Raw genomic sequence first — 24,074 nt, 5'->3', positions numbered from 1 at the left:
AGTTGATTGATCAAATAATTTCAGATAAAAAATCTCACATCCTTATAATTATATCTTTTAAAATGTTTATTAACCATAAAATTGGTGGCTTAAGGTGAAAAATAAAAATAAAAATAAAAATGAAACAATTATGAGAAGATGAATATTGTAGCTATATAATGATAAGATTTATATGAATAAATTTTTTTTTTTTTTTTTTTTTTTGAAATGGAATAAGAACATATATGGACCTATAGATATTCAAAAGCAAAAGAGAAATGGACCTTTTACTCGCCCCGTGAATTTCCTATGGCCCTTTAGCGCATAACCGCTTTCCTTCTTAAAAACCTTTTTTGGGCCAAATTTATTGGAGAAAAGAAATCGGCATTGCCTTGGTGTTACCGTCGAGACAAAATCTCCTCTCCCTCTCTGTCAACTCTGTGTTTCTCTCTCTAAATGTTGGTTAATCTTTTCTCTCTCTGAAGATTCGTGTCCGTTTTGAAGATACTTTCTCCTGATCAATTTTGATTGTCAAGAAAGAACAAGAACAAAGAAGGTCGAGAAATGACGACTTCTCATTCTTCGTCTTCTCCTCTCGCTTCGAGCGAAGAGCTAGAAGAGGAAAAACAACAACCGCAACAGGTAAAGGAGTGTGTACATAAAACAAAGACGATACAGTTCTTGGGCAGGACGACGCCTATCGTCCTTCAAAACGACAATGGACCTTGCCCCCTCCTGGCCATCTGTACATTCTCTCTTCTCTCTCTCTCTCTCTCCGTGTGTTCCTCTATATATCGTTCTGGCTAGGGTTTCTCATTATTCTTTGGACTTGTTTTCTTGCCGAAAAAATAGAACAGAGGGGAGGAAATGAAATTGAGCTTTTAGATGTTAGGTTTTGGTTTTTATCTTGTATTCAAATCGATCGTGATTGTGCCAAATTTAATGGAAATGGATTCGTTTGGCGACGCTATATGATGAGGCGTTTTGTCTCTTTTGTAGGAAGATTTGGATTTATTTGTTTGTTTTGTCTTATTATTCTGTGTGCAAAATGGGGATTAATTCTGTGAATTCTTGTGGTTTTTCAAGTTTTGTATTGGTAATTTATGTTGTTGTTAACTACTTGATCCATTTAAATTATTATCTTTAATCAGTTGTCTTTAGTTTAGTGATGCCGACTGGTTTGTTTACGTTTTTCTTTACTAGGGTTTCTTTAACTCCAATTACGACTGGTTCTTTCCTAATCACTAATCATTTAAATTTTGTGTTTTTTGAATTTAGTCTGAAGAGATGGGCGCAAAACTTGTAATACCAGTCAGTTTTAGCTTTTTTTTTGTTCCAGAAAGTGTAGAATTGAATGAATTCCAAATTTAAGACTTGTATCTGGCAGTTTCAGAGGAGGCTCTGATACTGGAGGTTGAAAAGTGAAATACATGTCTTCTTTTTGAGTTTCTAAAGTTGATCAAAGAAAAAATATTCCGACCAGTAGTTTTTCTCATTGTTCTAATGTAGAATATGTTTGGATCTTGCATTTTTGGTATTACTGTTCTTTCTATATGTGATGGCTTCTTATAGTTTCTTAATGATTGATTTTATTTGTTATCCGTTTGTTCTTTTGCCATGAGAAGTTTTTCAAGGGAAGAGTTTGTAATGCTCACACTGTTAGTGACTCGAGAGAGTATATATTTGTAGCTGAATGATCTTAAGAGTAGCTTAGGCTATAGGAAATATGCCTCTTATGTTATGACCTGTCTTTTTAAATGACAGCCTTGTCATTCCAGAACTTATGTAGAATGTTACTTGTGGTCTTATTTTGTATTTATCCCTGAAAGTAAGCTTTGGGTTAGGCAGAAATGGGAGACACGAAATTCTTTTAGAGTATGGTGGAGTTTCTTTGCTATTATGAGCAACTTAAACCACTAGGTGTTGCCTGGTTGGTTAGTGCTTGCTCTCCCTATAATTGAGTATAGTTCAACACCCATTTATTGCATCAAAAAATGTGCGAGCAATTTAAAACTGAACAAATTAGTCTGGATTTACTTTGTTCCAGTAGTAACATGGAACATCAACTTAAGCAATAATTACGCCATCGGTCTTAACTTTTATGATTTTCAATATGATGCTGATTTTTTGAATATATTATTTCATAAATGATTTTGAAAAATGCTGGTTTTTCTTATCGTTATATCGTTTCGTGATTGGGGTCAAAGATGCATTTTGATGGTTGATTTCTGGGTTTGTAACAGGTAATGTTCTTCTGTTGAGAAACAATTTGAATTTAAGTCCTGATATATCTGAAGTTTCTCAAGAGAAACTGCTGTCGCTTGTTGCAGAACGGTTGATTGATTCCAATAGTAATGTCAATGTAATGACTTCTTTTCTAATTCATTTTAACTGTTTACTTTTTGTTAGCCTAAGTTGATATGGATGCCTCCATCATTTTGCAGAATAAAGATGCAGGATATGTTGAAAATCAACAACAGAATATTGCTGATGCAATTGATCGGTTACCACGCCTTGCAACCGGAATTGACGTAAATATAAAATTTAGAAGGTTGGATATCCCATCTTTTTGAAACTCCTTTCTTATACCTTCCATCCCCAACCCCAACCACAGACGTGTTTGTTTTCTAATTGGAATGCATATTTAACTTGCAGGATAGATGATTTTGAGTTCACACCTGAATGTGCCATATTTGATCTACTTGACATTCCTCTATATCATGGTTGGATTGTTGATGCCCAGGTATGGCTCTATCTTGACCTGCCTATGATTTGTGCGAGAACTTAATTATTCTTAAGCTATATGCTGTTGGATATTTTGAGATTATTGCAATTGTTTTAAATATCCTACGTTTGTTAGATTTGTTATGTTTTGTTGAACTGCAAATTCTTAAGAGTTCAAAATATGTGTGTCAGATGTGGTAACACAGCTAACTGTGTGTAATCTTCCGTTCTGCCTAAATAAATTTATTAGCGAAAATGATGCCCAAGATGCATGAGTCGCAAACACAAAACTGATATATAGCCAATAAGAGACTATAAGCTCTCTAACGGCATTTTAGAATTTTTTTATGCGTTAAGTAAACAACCAAGAGCTCATAAGTTTGATAGTTTATAAACTCTTGCGACATGCATTTTCAAAAAAGGCAGTTGGGAATAATTTTTATTTTAAAGAGTTGATGAGCTCTTTAAAAACTCTAGAGTGGACCAAGTAAATGACTGAGATAATTGTGAGCAATTTAAAAAATTATATTTGTATCCGATTTAACTTGTTCTTTCTCTAAGGGTGCCATTTTTTTATCTGAACAGAACTGCCATCTTATAGGTCATATTTTTACCAAACGCGTAAATAAATTAATACAACCTATAAGTTCATGTTACTCAAGCACTTAGATAGCTTATAAAATAAGTTGAGCCGAACATGCTCTTACTGATTTGCTTACATAGAAAATCGAATTTCTTTTTTTTTTGAAATAAAAAGTGTAGAACTATATTAACATGGTACCAAACAACCGGGGGTACAATCTCTATACATAAAGCTTTACAATATAGTTAGTGAATCAATGACATGCCCAAAATTCACATCATTAATCATATCATGCCTTAAAAATAAAAACTCAAAATAATGGATTCACATATCTCTCAGCCTATACAAATCAGTAGGTGTACCCTCAAAAGCTATAGAATTTCTTTCCCTCTCAAAGAATCCAAAACAAGGATAATGGAATAATATATTTCAACTTTCTATCTAATTGTATGCCATGCCAAGCCCACAACTCCTCCCTAATACACCCAACCATCACTCAACTAACACCAATCAAACTATAAATAGCACTCCATAATTCAAACGCCGTCGGACGCCACAACAAAACATGTCTGCAGCTTTCTTCATTAGCCATACATAAATGACATCTATTGGGAATAAACAGCCCCCTAGCAATTAAATTGTCAATTGTCAAGATCATTCTCTACTTGCTTCCCATGCAAAAAAAGCAACTCTAGGGGGAACATTAGCCTTCCAAATCTGCCTTGTAGGAAAAATTAAGTTCATGACATTATTTCTGTTTGTTAAGTGCTTGTAGTAAGATTTGACAGAAAAAACTCCACTTTTATCCACCTTCCACTGCACTTTATCCTTACCAGCATTCAACTGTTGGGCAGACAATAAACTGAGCAGATTTTCAAATTCTCTGAGTTCCTAATCCTGCAAATTTCTAGGAACATTGATCAGCCAATCAACACGACCAGTATTTAATTTATATGCATCCTGAACCAGCATATTTTGTGCTTGAGCAATAGAATAAATTCTAGGAAATCTTCTCAATAAACACTCATTATCAATTTAGGTATCCTTCCAAAATCTGATTTTGTTGCCCCTACCAGCCTTCCACTGCAAATTTTCCTTAAACTGAGGCCACTGCCTCAAAATGTTTCTCCATAAGCTCTTGCCATGGGTTCTTCTAAGCCTTGTTACTCTACTGTCATCCCACACTAAGTGACCCCAACGAATCCGGACAATCTGCCTCCACAGTCTGTTCTCCTCATGTAAAAAATGCCAAACCATTTTCCTTGCAATGCCACATTTAAATCGACAATAGATCTGATACCAAACCCCCCATATTTCAGTGATTTTTTGATTTCCTCACATTTTACCAAATGAAATCTATGATTCTCCTCATCATCACCCAAAAAATTTACATTGTAGAGTTTCCAGCTTCTTCGCAATATTCACTGGAATCGATATTGTTGACAAATAATAGATTGGAAGTTTAGCCATGGTGTTTTTTATTAATGTAACTCTCCCCCCTTTTGACAGCAACTTCCTCTTCCAACCAGCCAACCTATTCTCACACATTTCTAAAACAGAATCCCATGAAGCACTACTCTTATACCTAGTCCCCAACGGCAGGCCAAGATATTTGATTGGTAATGTGACTTCCCTACACTCCAAAATGGCCGCATAGAGTCTCCCATCTCCATCACCTCACGGCTTTACCGATTCAGATTTTTGGAGATTGATCTTCAAACTTGACACCCCTTGAAAGCATAAAAGAATACACCTCAAATGGAGAAGGTTTCTCATATCAGGGTGACAAAAGATTAAGGTGTTATCAGCAAATAAAAGATGAGAAACATCAAGTGTACTGCTGCCACGTTCAACACAAACACCCTTGAAAAGTTGTTGTTCCTTGGCCTTGCTCATCAAACCAACCAACGCTTTCATAACCAAAATAAATAATAAAGGAGAGAGTGAGTCTCCTTGCCTTAAACCCCTAGAGGCCGTCAAGAATTCCAAAGGACCACCATTAATGAGAACAACAAAGGAAGTGGGTGTCATGCATGTATGCATCCAAAGTCTCCATTTTGGCCCAAACACAATCCTTTCAGCATGTAGTCCACAAAGCTCCAACTAGCATGGTCATATGCCTTTTTCATGTCAAGTTTACAAATAATACCTTCCTTCCTATTGGTGACAAGATCGTCAACTATCTCATTAGTTGCCATAACAGTATTAAGGATTTGCCTACCTTCCACAAAAGCGTTTTGACTACTACTAGTGATATCCCCAAGTACTTTAGAAAGTCTTTTAGCCAAAACTTTAGCGATGAGTTTATATATACAGCCAACCAAACTTATCGGCCTGAAATCACCAAATTCCTTAGCCTCCTTTTTGGGAATAAGAGTAACAAAGGTAGAATTGAGAGTCCTCACACATTTTCTAGATTTATGCAGTTCCTTAAACATTTCCATAACATCATCCTTGATTACATACCAAAATTTCTGCATAAATTTCATATTAAACCCATTAAGACCTGGAGCTTTATCCCCATACACAAATCCAAGCTTTCTTTAATCTCATTCTCAGAGAATGCATTTTCCAGCAATAATTTGTTGTCCTCAAAAAGTCGCCTAAAATTTATTCCATTCAAAGTAAGCCTTCTCATATGATCTTTTTGGTACAATTTGCCAAAATAGTCTTTGACTGCCTTTTTGATCTCTTGATTACCTTTAACTTTGCAGCGATTAACCCAGATTTCTGAAATGTAGTTATTTCTTCTCCTATTGTTGGCCATAATGTGAAAGTACTTCGTGTTTCAATCACCTTCCTTAACCCACCTCTCTCTTGATGACACAATAAATCTCATCAACCTTACACAAATTAGCTAAATCCACTTTTAGATTATTTCTCTTGCCTATCATGGTCTCATTTAGCAAACCATCCCCCTTCAGCAGATCAATGTAACTGATTTCCTGCATGATACTAGTGAAAATTTTCCTTGCCTAAGTTTTTCTTCTCTCGCCCACACCTTTATTAACTTTTTAACCTCTTTCAGTTTTCTAGCCAATCTGAAACTTGCTTTACCATGAATCATGGTATTTCCCCAAGCTTCTTCCACCAACTCAACAAATCTCAAATCCGACAACCATCTATTATCAAGCCAGAAAGGGTTTGGCCCTCATTGAATTCCATCTGCTTGAAGGAAAATAGGGTAATGATCCAACATTGGCCTTTGAAGAGTTTTCTAAATAACTCTGGGAATTTGTGTCATCAAAGCAGGATTAACCAAGACTCTATCAATTCTAGAACACGTAAGTTGCTGCCTCATATTTGTCCAAGTCTATTGTTCTCCAGAGAGTGGAAGGTCTACTAATTCCAACCTATCCACCAATGTGCTCAACTGGTTAGCATCAGTCATCCTCACATTGCTGCTGTTCCTGTCATCGCAATTCAGAGTCATGTTGAACCCCCCACCCCCAACGATCCAGAAATCAACCCATTTCCTCTTGTTATCCATAAGTTCCCTCCGGAGTTTCTCTCTCTCTACATTGTTGTCCTGACAATACACACCCGTAAAAGCCCATTCACAATTTGACTTACAGCTCTTGAAAAAGCAAGATAATGTAGTTTTTCCTTTGATCACCTCTAGACAGTTAATAATCCTTTCATTCCACATGAGGATAATACCATCAACAGTACCAATTGTTGGAATACAATGCCATCCTACTCTTTCACTCTTCACATGCTACGAATAATCTCGTCCGAGCATAGATCCAGTTTAGACTCCTGCAAACAAACAATATCCGACTTCCATTTTGCCAAACAACATTTAATAATGAGTCTCTTACCTCGGTTATTCACACCCCTAACATTTCATGATACAATTTTATCGATCATTAGAATCAAAAATTTTTTTCCTCCCTAACTCCTCTTATCTTCCCTCCTCTTCCCTTCATAGTTGACAGTAGATTCAAGTCTTTTCAATTCTCTCGATATACTCTCAACAACTTTTTTTCCCCCTTAGACATCACAATGCCCTTGTTCTTTTTTTCCTTTCTTCTCTTTTCTATTTCAGAAAAAAATAAGAAAGCTTGAGCTTCCATACCTTCCATAGAAATCTTTATTGATTTGCTGTATTTCTGAATATTTTGATAAACCTGTTGCGAATACCCCGTCGGGAAACCATTGACAATATCAATATCATCTAAGCTCAAAACAAGAATCTCTTTGACATCCGGATCCACGAAAGGGAAAATCTCCTACTGCTACTCTGTCTTTAAACATGACCATCATCAGACATTGTCCTTCACCCTCTTCTTCCCTTTCAGGCTCCATAGCGTTGGATAAATCATCAACAAACTTCTCATCTTCTTCTTCACTCGATTCCGCATCACTGTGTTATGAAGTTTGCACCTTACCATCCTCCATGCTTACCATCGACATGCGCTCTAGGGTTTCGGACACCAGAGTTTCATTTTGCTTCGCTTCTGTCTTAGTCACAACGGGCCTCACTTTTAGAATTCAAAGACTCGCCGCAGGTTGGGTTAAAAACATCCCTGCTCCTTTGACCTTCATCCGCTCTATTAAGTTTTATCGGGCTAGATCCGACATGCCATTTCCATTTCTCCACCCAATTGAATCTCTTCTTTTCATTGGGCCCACCTTTTTTGCTCAAGGTTTGGCCCATAGGCCCATTCTCCTCCCTTTTCTTTCTTAGCTCAAAATGCTGAGAATATGAAGCATGTTGGGTCCTTGGCCTTTCGAGTCATCTCCTGACGAATCGGGTCCCATGCCCCACGTTGCTCTTCTGCCCTACCCAATTCCTTTCGCGTCTTTCTTTTGCATTGCTGTTGCGTAAGTTTGTGTTGCACCAAATGCCCATGTGAAGTGAATAGGCTCAGCACAGTGGGGACATTTAACAATCGCATTTCAAGGAGTGGTACGACAGATCAATCATTCAGAATCCACCACCTTCACCCTTTCATTCGAATGAGATACTGGAGCACGCACTTGTCTGTTCGCGAGTTCAAAGTCGCCACCATCAATTTCCACTACCCTTTTCTTTGGTCCCCCCAAGGGAAAAATATTCTTTTCTCCTTTTCTTTCCATTGAATTGACAGAACAACATACTTACCTCTTTTGTTACTGCCATAAGATATCCATAAATTGTAATTACTGCGAATCAAATGCCTTGCCCATTTTCCTCCTTGCCTATTCCAAAAAAAAATCTTCTAAAGATTCCAATAACCACTCGAACTCCTCTTTGTTGAGAAAAATCGGTCTCCTGAATCCCACCCCATTTTCACTAATTCGTAGTCTGTCCAAACTTTTTCCAACACAAACTAAGTCATACGATTTATTTTAAATGGCCAGAAACCTTCGACTATCGGACATAACTCGGTCTCCAACCTAGATTGGCCACAATGGCTGGCCGTAGGTTGAAAAATGGGGCCTTGACTTTTTAGGGATTAGAGAGAGCTTGAGAGAGAGTATCAAGTATTGAATATCTTGTAAAACATGAAAATCGAATTCCTTTTATGGTTTTTAAATTTGGTTTTTGGTGTATATGAGCTTGCTTATGGCGTGCGTCATATTTTTTTGGGTGGGTCTCAAGGAAGTTGATGTTGGACAAACTATGGTTAATTTGCCTACTTAGGATTTAGAGATAAAAACCTAGATATGACACCTAAAGTTCTCAGACATCAAACTCAAGGAGTCTTAAGGATCATACTTAAATATTTAATTGCATTTCACAACTAGAAAATGGAGAAACCCTCAAAGTATTTTATTGAATAACTGAATGATGATCTCAAGGAGATTATAAAAGTATTTGTAGAGCACAAGTAAGTCTTTCCTAAGTAGGAGTAGACTAATAAATATTAAAACTAATGAGATTAGAAATACTACTTCTATCAAGATAGAGAATTATATTACTAATAAGATTAAAAATACTACTACTGGTACAAATAGGAAAACAAATACTAATATCTAAAAGTTATTAAAACCATAATAATAGATTCCTAAATAGTATAATTGTTTTATATTTAAAAGAACTAGATTTTTATCAATGTGCTACACACAAAATATGTTTTTCTATAATTATATGAAAAATAATAAATGTATTTTATGTGAGTAAAAATAAGGTAGAAGTAAAAAAAAATCTCTAATTAAAATGTAAAAAAAAATTATCATATCTTAATCTTTGGTAAAAGATCTTTAGGATGATTGAAGTGTGTAGAGAGAAATAGGTGATAAAAATTTGTAGTGTATAATTTTAGAATTTGTGTTAAGTACATACTAATCACATAGTAATATTGTCACAATAATTTTATCTTTAAATTTAAAAATTATTTAGTGCATAATTTGTAGTCAACTTAATATTAAATTCTATTTTTATAGTTAAAAATTTAAGTCGATTTTTATATATTATCACATTAATAATATATTTAAAAATTATTTTCATATTTAAAAAATTTAATAGATGGCTAGTATATATGTTGCTATATAATATGAAATAATTTTAAAAGTATGAGGAATTGATATGTGTCAATTCCCAACTTTAATGGAAAGACAATTGTTTAAAAGTGTGAAATCCTAGCAGGAGAATGGAATCAGCATGTTAACCAATTGGTGAATCAAGTTGGTTATTGCATGGAACTTTCATGAGCTGTCTTCTAGGAAAGGATCTTGATGAACAGGAACAGCATATGGTGGTTCTTCTTGCTTCTCTACTTCAGAGTCTGCTGGCACACCATTTTTTTTTGGTAAATGACAAAGTACCGCTGATATACACCTTATTGCTGACTAGAAAAGAGGTATTTACTTGTCCATTAGGAGCTAGACCATCATCCTCATATGATTCATAACCATAATCTCTTTCTTGCGTCTCCTCCTGTTGTTCTACTGCGACATGCAAGTTATTATTCTTTGGGCATTGGTAACCCATGAGTCCACTCTCTCCACACCTAAAACAAACAATCTCCTTATCTTTAGGAGAAGCCTTGGAAATTAGGAGTGGGTTTCGTGGTTTCTTGGAATTTAATATTTCAAATATTCTTCAATGTCAAGAGAAGCTTGGCGAGTTGGGGTGGTCGCAGGAGGTTGCCAAGTTAATTTTTTTAATATCAGTTTTTAATTCTGCTCTGGATTGAGATGCTGCCTGTGTCAAAAGACTTGCTCATGGCTTCGGACTTGAGAAAAGAAAAGAGAAGAGAAGAGAGAAAAAACATAGAAAAAGATGAGAAACTTTGAGGTAAATTGCTTTATTTTCTTTGATACCTTTATAGGCTACAAGTGATGAAGACGGCCGACTATGGAGACAGAAATCGCTTGGCTGTTTTGGTCAGTGGCGGCCGTGGGATATGATGGTAATCGTTAGGATTAATTCGGTCAACCCAAAACCCTAACCCTAATTGCAGCTATTACAATGAAAAAGACCAATCTACCCTTGTGTAATTTCGTATTTTATCCCTAATTGGATTCCTGACAACCTGACTATCGTATTTTACCAATTAACTTAAAATTTTTTATTTTTGAAAATTTTGTGTTTACTTAGTTATTCACATGTTGTCCTGAATTATAGTGAAGTTTGTCAAAATTGTTGGAAAGTAAATACTTTCACAAAGAATGACTTCCATCTCATCCCATGTTTCAGTTGTCAGGTGTTTCCTTCTTGTTATATTCTCATCAACACTACAATATTTTTTTGCGAATTTGACTGATTTTGTTTTGGCAATCTAATTTGTCATCCATCTGACATGTCAGACTAATGAAGATGTAGGATAAATTAGAAATAATTTGCCTACTTAGGAATTTAAGAGTAAAAACCTAAATATTACACCTAGAATTTCTTAAGCATTGCATCTAAAAAGTTTTGAGTATCACACTTCAAGATTTAAGTGTATTACTTTTTTGAGATAAAAAGAATGTGTGTATAGTATACGGCATCAAGGGGGTGCCACCCATATTCAAAATATTTACATCTCAATTAGAACATCAAAGACCTTCTCAAAATCATCCCACCCATAAATGTCATGACCCAGCATTAGAGCCCCAAAAACATTAATCCGCCTGTCCCTAATTCTGGTCATATCCCTCACACACCTTTCAAACGCTATATTGTTTCTCTCTTTCCAAATTATGCAGAAAATAGTAAGAAGAATAAGCTTTACAGTTTTCGGTTTTTTACAAATCCCACCCCACTCACAGTTCAGTCATAACATTACTTGCTATCACTCAGTTAATACCTAGAAGACTATACACCATAGACCATATATTATAAGCCACCGGGCACCTAAACAGTAAGTGATTACAAGATTCAGCCGCTTTCATTCACATGTAGCATCCATTAACCGTGATCTTGTCTCTCCTCATCAACTTGTCGATGGTAAGGATGCATTCTTGAACTGCTTCCCAAGTAAAAAAAAAAAGCAATTCTTGGCGAAGCCTTTACTTTCCATATTTGTTGAGCCAGAAAATTGATGCTGTCCCCATCTCTCTTGACCTAGTGAGCATAGTTGAACAATCCATTCTTATTCAATTTCCACACCACTTTATCCTTATCATTGCTCAGTTGCACCTTAGACATCAACAGAAGTAGTGCCTTAAATTCTTCAATCTCCCAGTCATTAAGGTTCCTAGACGAAGTCAGGTCCCACCCTCTATTATCATCCTCACCTCTGAACACCTCCTCCACCAACATATTTTTCTTTTGGGCGATTATTCTTGGAAATTGATCCCAAGGCTACCCATTCCAATCCACTTGTCATCCCAAAAGCGAATGTTATTACCCCACCCAAGTTTCCAATGGACACAATCCGAAATCTGAGTTCTCCCCGTTTCAATCTTCCTTCGTAAACCCATTTCATGAGGCCTCACCACCTCACAAATAGGACTTTCCCCTATCTCCCCAAGATTTAATTACATTACATAATTTGAAATAAGAAAATCTCAAATTATGATATTGAATAATTGATGGTGGCTCAAGGAGATTAAAAAGCTATTTATATAATATGAAATAAGTCTTTCCGACGTAGGGTTAGATTAAGAAATAATAATACTAATAAGATTATAAATGCTACTTCTAATAAGATAGGAAATACTAATGCTATTGAGATTAAAAATAATACTAGTGATACAAATAAGAATTATTAAAACTACAATAAGTGACTCTTAATTAGTGTAGTAGTTTTGTATTAATATAAGTATGATTTCTAATCTATTTAAATAATCTATAGCAAATCTATTCTATAGTATTCTTCACTAGTTGGAGAAACCCTGATCATGAGTTTTGAAGTGGCAAATGATGCAAAACCTTGATATTCAAGCTTAAAATGAAAATTTAACAAACTATTTGCTATAGCAAACATAATGAGAAACAAATAATTATTTATGACTATGAAATCTTGATGGTAGGACGAAATCAAAAGGTTGACCAATTTGTGCTTTAACTTCATCATTGAATTTAACATCACTAGATCTAATTATTGACTTAGGTTCCTCCTTGCATTGAACTTCCGTAGAACTCTCTTTTAAGAAGTGAAAGGTCTTGAATACCCTCAAGATCTTTACTCTTTGGAACAAATGACAGTTTTTCTTATTTCTCAACTTCAACAAGCTCATTTTTTTAACATCTTTTCCGTCTGTAGGTATATTTAATCATCTTTTTTGTAGTCTTTATGCCAAGCATAAAATGCTAAGTATCGCTAGTCATTTCATGCTGTACATATCAATCATAAAGATAAAATCGACTGAGAAGAATGTATGTGAACGTTATTGGAACTATATCACATAAGATTGAACTAGTGTATGTACCATGACAAGTAGAACAAGACTCTATTGAGTTACTAAAATCTCGTATTATCCGTCCATCCAGACTAGTCTATGTGGTCACATATGCGGTTGCACTGAGAGATTGAGTCATTCAACTGATAAATTGAAACAAGGTTCTTGCTCGTAAATGACAAGTTCCTTACTTTTATTTTGACAACGAGCAAGAATTTGAAAAATGGGAGAATGATTTCAATCTTCCTTCAAGTTAACTATTTGGTTGTGCTTAACTATAACCAAGACAAACTTGTCAATTTTACATTCTCGAAGTGATGATTCGTTCTCTTCAAGAATCCACTTGTTTAAAATTTTTCCATCATACTAACTTTTTTCAAGGAGGATTGCAAAGATAAAAGGAGTAGACAAAAATATATGAGAATTATTTTGAACTGCTGAAAACCAATTTGGAAGGAATAAACCGGTACGGGTGAATCGATTTGGTGAAACTCTGTTCAAAAACTCAGAACAAAGCACAAGATTGCAGAGCCCTCTTGTATATCAGACGTGCGTGAGACTCACATGTCGGATTCTGATCGCCTGACTGCGGCTGGGTGTTTGATTTACCAGTTGACTTAGGTCATCCACTGCCATGTTGGAGTATGAGTTCTCTTTGGATTACATTTAATTTCGTGTTTAGTTTTATTTATTCCGGATTATTAAATGTTCGGATGCTGTAACACTGCATCCCATATTGATAATGCTGTAAGGAAAAATGTACTATATACTTGTGCCTGAAAGCCTCAAAAGTACCAACATTTAACACTTTTGAGCTATGGGCCTTGCTTTTGTTAGACTTCTGGTTTTACAACATGTACTCAGATATTTATCCTACCATTCCTTGTTCAGCATGTATATCTTGATTTGCAGATGGGCATGTTTCACTGTTTCTGCTCTTGGTTTCAACTACTAGTACTTTTTTGCATGTCCACCAGGATTTTGATACTGCTGATGCCATTGGGTTCAAGTCCTACAATGCTTTAATGGGGGAGCTTGTTGCCCTAGAAACCCAAAAGACTGAAGGTGAATATAAAATCAATTCTGGAGAGGATTATGTTGATTTTGCTGCTGCAACAACTGCGACCTTAGGGGTTCCTTCTCCGTCCCTTTCAAAAACTAGATCTTTTGATGATTCCCAGCTTACAGACTCTGGTAACAGAAAAGCGAGAAAAGGGGATCTTGAAGAAGAAGCAGAGTTATTGAGAGTGTTGAAATTGTCGGAGACTGCGTTGCCAACTCAAGTAGATGATTCTCTTGTAAGCAGTGCTAATACAGGAACCATGCCTCCTGCTGGTTCAGATGAGATTCAGTCCACCAAAAAGGATGTGCTTGTTAGTCCAGATGAGCGTCTGTCTACTAAAGAAGATGCGCTTGTTGGTACTGATAATACATTAGAGCGGCATATTGATTCAGAAACAGTGTGTTTTCTGATCACTGATAATAGTAATCAGACATGTTTGAAGACGAATACAGAACAAGAAATGTCTGCAGTCCCGGCCATAGATGGAGGTGTTTACCTTGATCTGTCATCTTGTACAAAACCTAGAGAACAAGGAATTTGTGATGTTGTGGATAAGAAGAATAGTTGTGAGGCACTGATGGTTGATAAATGTAGCATTCAGTCAACGGTGGGGAACATCACCGAGATGCCAGTTGTTGTTGAGGATGCACCTTGTATTTCTCCTGATAAAGGTAGTGCATCTGTGAATGATAACAGTGTGAACAAATCTCAAGGTGATGATAAAGTTGAGTATCAGTTTACTTCTGTAACTGGTTTTCATGAGCCAGTAGAAAACGTGTGTGTTTATGATACAGCAGAAGCATCAGGCTTAAGCATGTCAAGTGGACATTTGGATTCTAGTGGCAGATTGCAGCATGATGTACCTGAAGCTTTTACCTCAAGTATTGATGGTAGTGAGCCCATATATGAAGGCGAAGAATGCATATTTGATTCAGGATCTATGGCATATGAAAATAGAGAGCCTGTGTATGAAGGTGAGGTAATCCTTGCAGAACAAGCTGATAACATTGCTGCGAGTTCCAGTGCTGCAAGGGCTAAGGACGGACTCACTCCAGAACAAGGTAAGTTAGTGCTGCATATCAACCAACTTTAATTTTTGTTTAGGGTTTCTGTGCATAAAATTAATGTGCTCTGGAATTTGCTCAAAATTTGTTTTCAGGAGAAGTGATAAGGATTTTTTTGAAGAATAATGCTAGTCAATTAACCTTTTACGGGTATGTTTATTTCAGTTATAAGTGTCCTTTCGGAATTCCGGTGTCGTTGTTCTAGGTGCTGAGAAGCTTTCTTTGCAGTAGTTATCTTAAAAAAAGCTTTCTTTGCAGTAATTAGTACACATTTCGCAGGCTTTTCTGCTTACAAGATGGTCTAAAAGAGCGTGAGCTTTGTGTTTTTTTCCGTAATAATCACTTCAGCACCATGTTTAAGGTCAGTTACATGTTGCAATACACTTTTATGTTTATGAACTGCAAAGTAGTTGCTGGGACCCAGATTTTAGAAAAAGATAGATTTTAGCTGAACTTCCAATTTTTCCTGTTTCCAAAAGGGGTCTTCTAATTTCTGTGTTTGCAGTATGATGGTGAACTTTATCTGTTAGCTACAGATCAAGGTTATCTAAATCAGCCGGATTTGGTCTGGGAGAAACTAAATGAGGTACCAATATTTGCTTTTCTCCTTGCTTAGAATCATCTCACTGGCATCTTCATCATCAAGGGAAACAGGAATATAAATATATATTAATTTATAAACAGGAATATAAATTTGAAGCACTGAATTTTCTCCTCGTTGAGATCGGACTACTATGGAGTTATCATGTACATTCTCTCTTTGTAAATCTTGTGCTGCCATGATTTCTGGAAAAAAAAAACAAAAACAAATCCTATAGACTGCTTGATTTGGCTTAGTAGAATTTTTTAAGAAGAGAACTATTCAATGTGGGGTTGCCACCTATGTATAACAAAGCTTCACAAAGAAGAAGAAAAGTGTTATATGAGGCACTAGGTGTGATGGACTGCCATGTGCTCCATGATTTCTGGAAAAAAAAAAAAAACAAAAACAAACCTTGTGTTTTAGAGTCAAGATGCTTCATTTGCTCTTCTTTTAGGGTGGATGGGGGGTTTTTGTGGTGTTTGGGTTGAGATCTGCATAAATTACTGTCAGACTGCCTCACTAAATTTTGCTGTTTTTCTTTTCTGTTTATGGTTCTTTCAGATGGAAGTAGGAAAACAGTTTTGAGTTGATAACCAATGGATCTCTTATGTGTTTACAAAAGAAAAAGAAACCAAGGAAAAAAACAAGATTTTCTAGTTCAAAATTTCTTGCACTGATAAAGTTTAGTACACTATTTTCTTTCAGGTCAACGGGGATACATTGTTCATGACAGGTAACTTCAAGGAGTTTAAGGTAGAAAGTCAAACAACAAATGATGCATGGGATGAACATAATGTTGTGGCCAGTACTGCTGTACGTTTTCTTTCTGCAAATTTTCTTTTTCGAGCTTGTCCACAGTAGCTTAAATCAACTAATTGAAATTTACATGCCTCAGGACTATCTTGCAAGCATTGATAGTGCAGCACAAGCGGGGTTGGATATAAAGTAATTATTTCTAACATTATGCTATATTGATATTTTGGTTGCCAGTTTAACTGTGCACATAAAACTCATTGGTATCGGTAGTCTCTTCAAATTTGGCTTGTTTTTTTCGGAGTGCTGTTTATTGTCAGTTTTCACCTGACCTCAAAATGAAACTTAATTTAAATTGAACTAAATTAAATTTTGAACAACTTTTCTGCTCTTTAGGTATCTTTAAAAGAAAAACTTTTCTGCTCTTTAGGAAGAGAGTTTCTTTTAGATTGATTATATGGTTTATATGAAATTATGTTTCATGTTTAAAATTATATATACTGTTGTTGCAGCTCTGATCTACAACTAGCCATTGCTCTGCAACACCAGGAATTTGAGCAACAACCCCAGCGTCACAATTCGCAGCAACCATCAAATGGTAGTGGTTCAAAATTGATAACAGGACCACAGGTAGGTTCACCCTGCTTGCCACATGATTTCTTAATTGTTAACCTTGTGTTTACCACTTAGTCCTACACCGGATTATTGGAGAGATAATACTATCTGCCAAATGCTATGGATGGGTAGAGATTGGTATTTTACTTGGTCCAGCTGGGTTGACCATTAGGTGCTGGATTGACATCTTACAAGTAATTATTCAGAAAATTACAAAAATATGACTTGTATTAGGTTATTCTATGAAAAATATGACTTCATTTTGAAAATTTTCAAAACCATGACTTGTTTCGTTCACAATCTAAAATGACGAAGAAAAACATGACTACAATAGATTTTACCTTAAGAAACGTTAAAATCCATTGATTATGGACTGGCCTGCCAAAAATGGTAAAGACACAATCATCTCCTTCCTCTCCTCTCTCACTAAACCTTTTATTTTCTCTCTTATTGAAGCCTCCATGTACGTCTAGTAGTGACATGCTCCAGACAAAAAGCATTAGTCGACACTTGAAACCTCTCAACCTAGACTCCTTCCTCTACTCCCATTGCTAATAGTCTTCTTCTTTCCTTTGCCCAGACCCGCCCAAGCACCCAATTCCTCACTGACCGACCCTGCTATCACTTAAGAAACCCCACAAAACCTGAGAATCGAACGCCGCAACTCATACACAGCATAACAGTGAAGGAGAAGGTGATTGCACGATTTATCCTCACTTTTGCGCATACAACATCTGTTCACCAGCACCATACTCATCAAATTATCCACCGTTAAAATACAGTTTCTGCTGGCCTCCCAAGCAAAAAACACAATCTTAGGAGGGGCCTGCACCTGCCAGATTTGATTAGCAGGAAAACAAGTGGACCTACAGGTTCTCTCCCCCATAGTATAGCGATGGTATGATTTCACGGAGAACACCCCACTTTTCTTATGCTTCCAGACCAGCTTATCATTGTCAGCTTATACATTGGAGAGCATCAGAAGTAGATTCTCGAATTCCTCCACCTCCCAATCCTTCAGATTTCTAGTCACCGTAATATTCCACATCCCCACTCCCCCACTCCCGCTCCACACCTCCTCCACACGGGCGTTTTTGTCATGCGCGATTGCATAAATTCTGGGAAATCTATTTATAAAACAGCCCCCATCCTCCCAAACATCAGTCCAAAATAACACGTTATTCCCTTTTCCAACCTTCCACTTGACACACTCACTTCAGTAACTTCTTTCTCTAATACTCTTCCAAAGACCAGTGCCATAATTTCCTCCGTTACTACCCCACACGCCTCTCCCATCCCACGAGCCCCATCTCGGCTCAACGACGTTTTTCCACATACTGTCCTCCTCTTTCAAACATTTCCTCAACCACTTGCCATGCAGAGCCCTATTCATTTGAACAAGAGATCTAATACCCAATCCCACTTCCCACAACGGTTTCTTCACCTCCTAGTTAACAAGGTGCATTCTCCTTCTCTCCTCTTCATCACCCAAAGAAACCGACACTGAATTCTTTCCAATTTTTTGGCAGCAGAAACCGGAAGTTTGAGGGCTGAAAGATAATAAATTGGAGTATTTGTTATTTCAAAAAAAAAAAAATTGGAATATTTGAGATGACACTCTTCACCAAAGTAAGTCTACCTCCCTTGGATAAGAAGTTCCGCTTCCAATTTGTCAACCTTCTCTCAACAATCTCAACTGCTGGATCCAATGTGCATCTCTCCTTGTATCTCGCACCCAATGGAAGAGCCAAGTATTTTAGAGGAAGTTTGGCAGATTTACACCCCAAAACACCAGCAAGAGTTTCTTCACCCTCCCTTCCCAAATCTAACAATCTTGGACTTATTTAAGTTAATGTTGAGCCCCGGGACAGCCTGAAAACAAAGCAAAACAGCACCTAAATTCTGCACCATTTCTTCCTTTGCTTCACAAAATATCAAAGTATCATCTGGAAAAAATAAGTGAGACATCTCCACCTTCTGATTATTCTTGCTATCCCAAACCCCTCTAAGCAAATCACATTCCTTGGGCCTCTCTAACATCATGTTGAAAGCCTCCATAACAATAATGAAGAGGAGTGGAGAAAGCAGGTTGCTTTGTCTAAGTCCCCGGGAAGCCTTAAAGAAAGTAGATGGACCACCGTTAATCATTACCGCAAACGACGTGGTAGAAATACATATCTTGATCCACCTCCTCTATTTCTTGCCAAAACCCAACCTCCCCAACATGTAGTTGACAAAATCCAAACAAACATGATCATAGGCCTTCTCCATATCCATTACTTTCAAAAAAAGAAAAAGCTTAAGAATTCATATTTTGATTGTATAAGTATCAAAATACCCCATCTTATTTAATAGTCATGATCATTATGCAAACTTTTTTTTTGAATAAAAAATGTGTTACTATTCATAAGACACCAAGAGTGTGCAACCCATCTACAAAGTTTACAAGTTTAACGAAGCATTACTAAGGATTCTCAACTCCTCACTTAAATTCAAATGTTGATCCATAATCAAAATACTCATAACCTGGAACCAAGAATCCTTAATTCTAATTAAAGTTGCTTTTTATCTCCTACTATTCTCTTTCCAAATGACCCAAAAGGTCGCCAAAGGGATATGTCTAATTGTCTTTTTATCTCTTTGGATGCCTCCACATCTAAAAGCTCCGCTCTCATTTTGCCTGCAACTCAATTCAGACTTGAAAGGTATAAACCAGAGAACATACGTGATGTGTGAGTGGATATCAAAGGATGATATGATTACATTTATTTACCCCACTCTTGCACAAGTAACATTTATTCGCCAAAACTTTGCCTCTTTTGATCAACTTGTCAAGAGTAAGAATATTTTGTCGAACTACTTCCCAAGTAGTAGAAGCCACCCTAGGAGTCATTTTCAACTTCCACGCCATTCTTCAAAGAAATATTTCTCACACTCCTCATTGCTAGTCGAAAATTGGTAATACGACTTGATCGAGAAGTGTCCATTGCGACAAAGGTTCCATATTTGTTCATCCTTGTTTTCTTCATAAATCTCCACCTTCGTGAGTGTACTAAGTAGCCACACGTACTCTTCCCAATCATTTGAATTTTGGTTCAGATCAACACCCAAATTTCAGTTCATCCTTAATTATGATGTCCTTGTCTCAAGAAATATAAAAAATTAAAGGGAATTTCGAACAAAGAGCTACTCCTTCCATCTGATAGTCTGTCCATAGACTCACTCTCTATGCTGACCCAATTTTCCATCAATAAGCATTGAAATACTCCCTTATTCTTAATAAACCTCTTCCACCGTCCAGCCCCATAGGTCTCCATTAGAATTTCTGTCAAACATCCAAACCTCTCTCTTCTAAATTTTGCCTTGATCACCTTCCTCCATAGCTTCCTTCCTTTTTCATGAATCTCCAAAGTCATTGTCATCTTGGAGAGCCATTTTGAATTCCATGAAGGACCTTACTCCCAAGCTACCTTTTCGATAAGGATGTTTTACATCATCCCATGCTACAAGATGATATATTTTTTTTGAAATAAAAGAAGAGAAGATGTATTAATGTGAGGTCATTAATGAAATCAAATTTACATATCAATTAACATATTTACAATAAAATCTAGATTTTCAAAACATTCTAGATTATGCCATAAAACAGTAGAGGCAAAATAATGAAATCATTTATTTTTGATGCTATTAAAGTCTTGTTCAAGCCCTTCAAAAGTTCTGTTGTTTCTCTCCTTTCAAATAATCCAGAAAATGGTAAGAGAAGTTAATTTAATCGCTTTGTTACTAATCAGACCTTCTCATGCCAGAAGTTTGGAATAAACAGAATTTTTTATTACTCAAGAGATCCCCAGAAGTCCGAGTATCATGCTCCAGAGTTTGTGAGATGTTTGACATTTTAAGAGTAGATGATTACATGATTCAAGAGATTTCTTACAGAAGAAACACCTGTTGACAGTAGTATGCCATCTTTTCATCAAATTATTTATTGTGAGGATTTTCTCTTTTGCAGCTTTCCAAGCAAAAAAAGTTTGGGGGGGCACCCGATTTTCAAATGATTTTTGAGTGGAAAAGATATGTTTCATTAGAGTTATACCGGTCAGAAAAGAGTATAGAGAACTAACACTGAAGATACCATTCTTTTTTAATTTCCAATGCAGTTTATCATTTTGATTTTGTAGTTATGTGTTTGCCAATAAGTGAAGTAAGGATTGATAATTTTCTTGTTCTCAATCTTGAAGGTTCCTCATCGCTGGGACACTTCAGGAGGCAGGAATGACTGAACCAATAATATCATTTACTGTGGTAGCTTTGTTTCTAGCAATTCTATATATAAGGGGATATTTGTCTTTTAATTTTTTTGAACTGCACTAAAAATCTTCTCAGAAACGGACCTTGAACCCATTACCAATATTCCATTTAGTGTGATGATGTTTTTTCATATAATATAACCGTAGTTGCTGTTTTTAATTTAAGAGAGATTTTGTGGCTCCTCGTTATACCATTTTGATTCTATCACTATTTTCCAGAGACTGTCATTTTCATTCCAATATCTCCAAATTCATTTATCAAGAACTCTTTTGTTTAGTTTGATTATTGATTTTAGTCCCAAGCCCCCTTCTTTTAAGGGTTTTTTTATCTTCAACCAATTCACTAAGTGGTATTTCTTGCAATTTTTACTCCAACCCTAAAGAAAGTTACATTAGATCTGCTCTAGTTTCTTTGCCACCTTATTTGGTTTGTTAAGCACCAATAAAAGTAAATCGGGAGATTGGAGAGTGTGTTTTTAATCAAGGTCAATCTACCTCCTTTTGATAGAAATTTTTTCTTCCAGGTAGATAATCTGTTATTGAACAAATCGATCACAGATTCCTAGTAATTACTATCATTGTGCTTGGTGCCAAGAGGAACACCAAGGTAAGTGATAGGTAACTGTGTCTGCTTGCAGCCCAAAACCACACTGAAGTCTTCATTTCTGGAGCTGTTTCCCAACAAAACTATTTTAGATTTTTCGAGATTTATATTTAAACCAGAGACAGCCTAAAAGCATAATAGAATACATTTTAGAAAGATGAGGGAGCTGAAATCCGGTTGACAGAAAATCAGTGTATCATCAGCGAAGAAAAAATAAAAATTTTTCGTTTTATGATCTCTGTTACCTATAGTAATCCCTTTAATTAAATTCAATGATTTTGTTTTCTCAATAAGTTTATTCAGGGCCTCCATCACAATAATGAATAAGAGTGGAGAAAGGGAATCCCTTTGCCGTAGCAGATGATATCTCCTTTTGTCTTTTGAATCCCCCACAAAAATCTGCATTCGATCATCTCTAATCTCTTTACCATGCTCGTAGGAAATGGTGGCCAAAGACGTGAAGTAAATGGGGGCCATAAAGAGAGCCTTCTTCCCTTGAGAGTAAGCCCCTCTTCCATCCAGCTAATTAGGGTTTGAATCTATTTGCCACCGGGTCCCATGCCACAATATCTTTGAATTTTGTGCAAAGTGAAAGATCCAAATATTTAATTGGGACTTGCACCTCGAAATAGTTTCCAATTGATCGTCTTCTCGATGCTCACCCACTGCACTTGTTCTGGCTTTGCCATATTACTCTCAAAGACCAAAAACTGCCTGGAAGCTCAACAATGCAACACCTAAGATTAAGGAGGTAATTGTGATTTGGCCCACAAAACAATAACGTATCTTCAACAAAGAATAAATAAGTCACTTAAACCTCTTTGTCGTTTCTTTAACCTTCACCCCTTTATAAAGGTTCAATTCCCTTGCGTTGATATGCAGTATGGTTAGTGCTGTCTTAAGTATCAGGAAGAGCAAAGGATACAATGGATCACCCTGCCTTAAGCCTCTAGAATCCTTAAAAAAATTAGATGCTCCATCATTCACTAGAACTGAAAAGGAAGATGTGGTAATATAAGTCTTAATCGAAGTTTGCCATTTATGCCTGAAACCCATTCTTTCTGTCATGTATAATAGAAAACTCCTAGCCACATGATCGTGGGCCTTCCCCATAAAAAGCTTGCATAAAGCACCTCGCTCGCCCTTTCTCAACAAGGTGTCCACTATCTCATTAGGTATTAAGGCCGCATCAAATATTTATCTCTCCTCCAAAAGAATATGTTAGCATTCCCTGATCACTTTAGTCATTCTTCGTGTCAGGACTTTTGCTATTATTTTATACACACCGCCGGCTGAGCTATAGGTTTAAAGTCACTGATCTTTAATGCTTCTTGGATTTTCAGGATGAAAATTAGAAAAGTTGAGGTTAGACTTCCATGAATGTCCTTGAATAGTGGAATTAACCAAATTAGCCTTTAGGTCACTCTTCAAAAATATCTAAATTCTGTTGAAAAAACCTGATTTTGAAGCGTCTAACCTCAGTGCCTTGTCTCCTTTACAATCATAGTGGCCTCAAGAATTTTCTCCTGAAAAAACTTGTTCAAGGAGCATGCCATCCTGATCACTAAATCTGTTGGAACTCAACCCATCTAAAGTGGGTCTCCATGGCTCCACCTCTCTATACAAATCCTAAAAAAAAGACTTCATCCCCTCCCTCAGCTCGTTGTTACCTTTCCTCACTCAACCGCTCACTTCTAACGCCTCTATATAGTTGTATCCCCTATGATGACTAGCCAAAGAATGTAAGAATTTCGTATTTCTATCACCCTTCTTAATCCACTTGGCCCTCAACTTTTGTCGAAGGCTATCTCCTCCCTGAAAATAACATTTGCTAGTTCTAGACAGATCTCGTTTTTGCATCCCATCCTCCACCGGGGGGACCCCCCCGTCCCCTTTAATGCTTCCAGCCTCTGTAACTCGGCAAAGAGTTCGTCTTTCCTTTGGCTTTCCTCTCCTAACTCCTCCTTATTCCGTCTCTTAAGCTTGTCTTTTAACATAGCAAGCTTCTGACAATTCTAAAGCTGGTAAAACTGCCCGTCTGCA

The 24,074-nt window shown here is 36.5% G+C and overlaps 1 protein-coding gene across 4 annotated transcripts in view; it reads left to right on the top strand.

Annotated features, from left to right (window-relative positions):
* The first annotated feature begins 342 nt into the window (after positions 1 to 342).
* LOC110817594 (FAM63A-like protein (DUF544)) overlaps positions 343 to 24,074 on the top strand; it is a 30,089-nt gene continuing 6,357 nt past the window's right edge. For 3 of the 4 annotated variants that reach the window (XM_022046202.2, XM_088217567.1, XM_088217568.1), the window contains exons 1-11: positions 343 to 724; positions 2,223 to 2,341; positions 2,424 to 2,530; positions 2,635 to 2,722; positions 14,020 to 15,166; positions 15,265 to 15,319; positions 15,449 to 15,530; positions 15,675 to 15,755; positions 16,458 to 16,565; positions 16,648 to 16,697; positions 17,018 to 17,135. In XM_022046202.2, the coding sequence (XP_021901894.1) occupies positions 544 to 724; positions 2,223 to 2,341; positions 2,424 to 2,530; positions 2,635 to 2,722; positions 14,020 to 15,166; positions 15,265 to 15,319; positions 15,449 to 15,530; positions 15,675 to 15,755; positions 16,458 to 16,565; positions 16,648 to 16,697; positions 17,018 to 17,135 (2,136 nt within the window). In that variant the 5' untranslated portion in view covers positions 343 to 543. Of the gene's footprint in view, positions 725 to 2,222; positions 2,342 to 2,423; positions 2,531 to 2,634; positions 2,723 to 14,019; positions 15,167 to 15,264; positions 15,320 to 15,448; positions 15,531 to 15,674; positions 15,756 to 16,457; positions 16,566 to 16,647; positions 16,698 to 17,017; positions 17,136 to 21,358; positions 21,593 to 24,074 lie in introns of those variants that run through there. The other variant, XM_022046204.2, reaches the window with a different exon arrangement.

This window comes from Carica papaya, chromosome 4 (assembly GCF_054855325.1).
Source record: "Carica papaya isolate Zhongbai chromosome 4, ASM5485532v1, whole genome shotgun sequence".
NCBI lineage: Eukaryota > Viridiplantae > Streptophyta > Magnoliopsida > Brassicales > Caricaceae > Carica > Carica papaya.
This window is presented reverse-complemented; position numbering and strand designations above follow the sequence as displayed.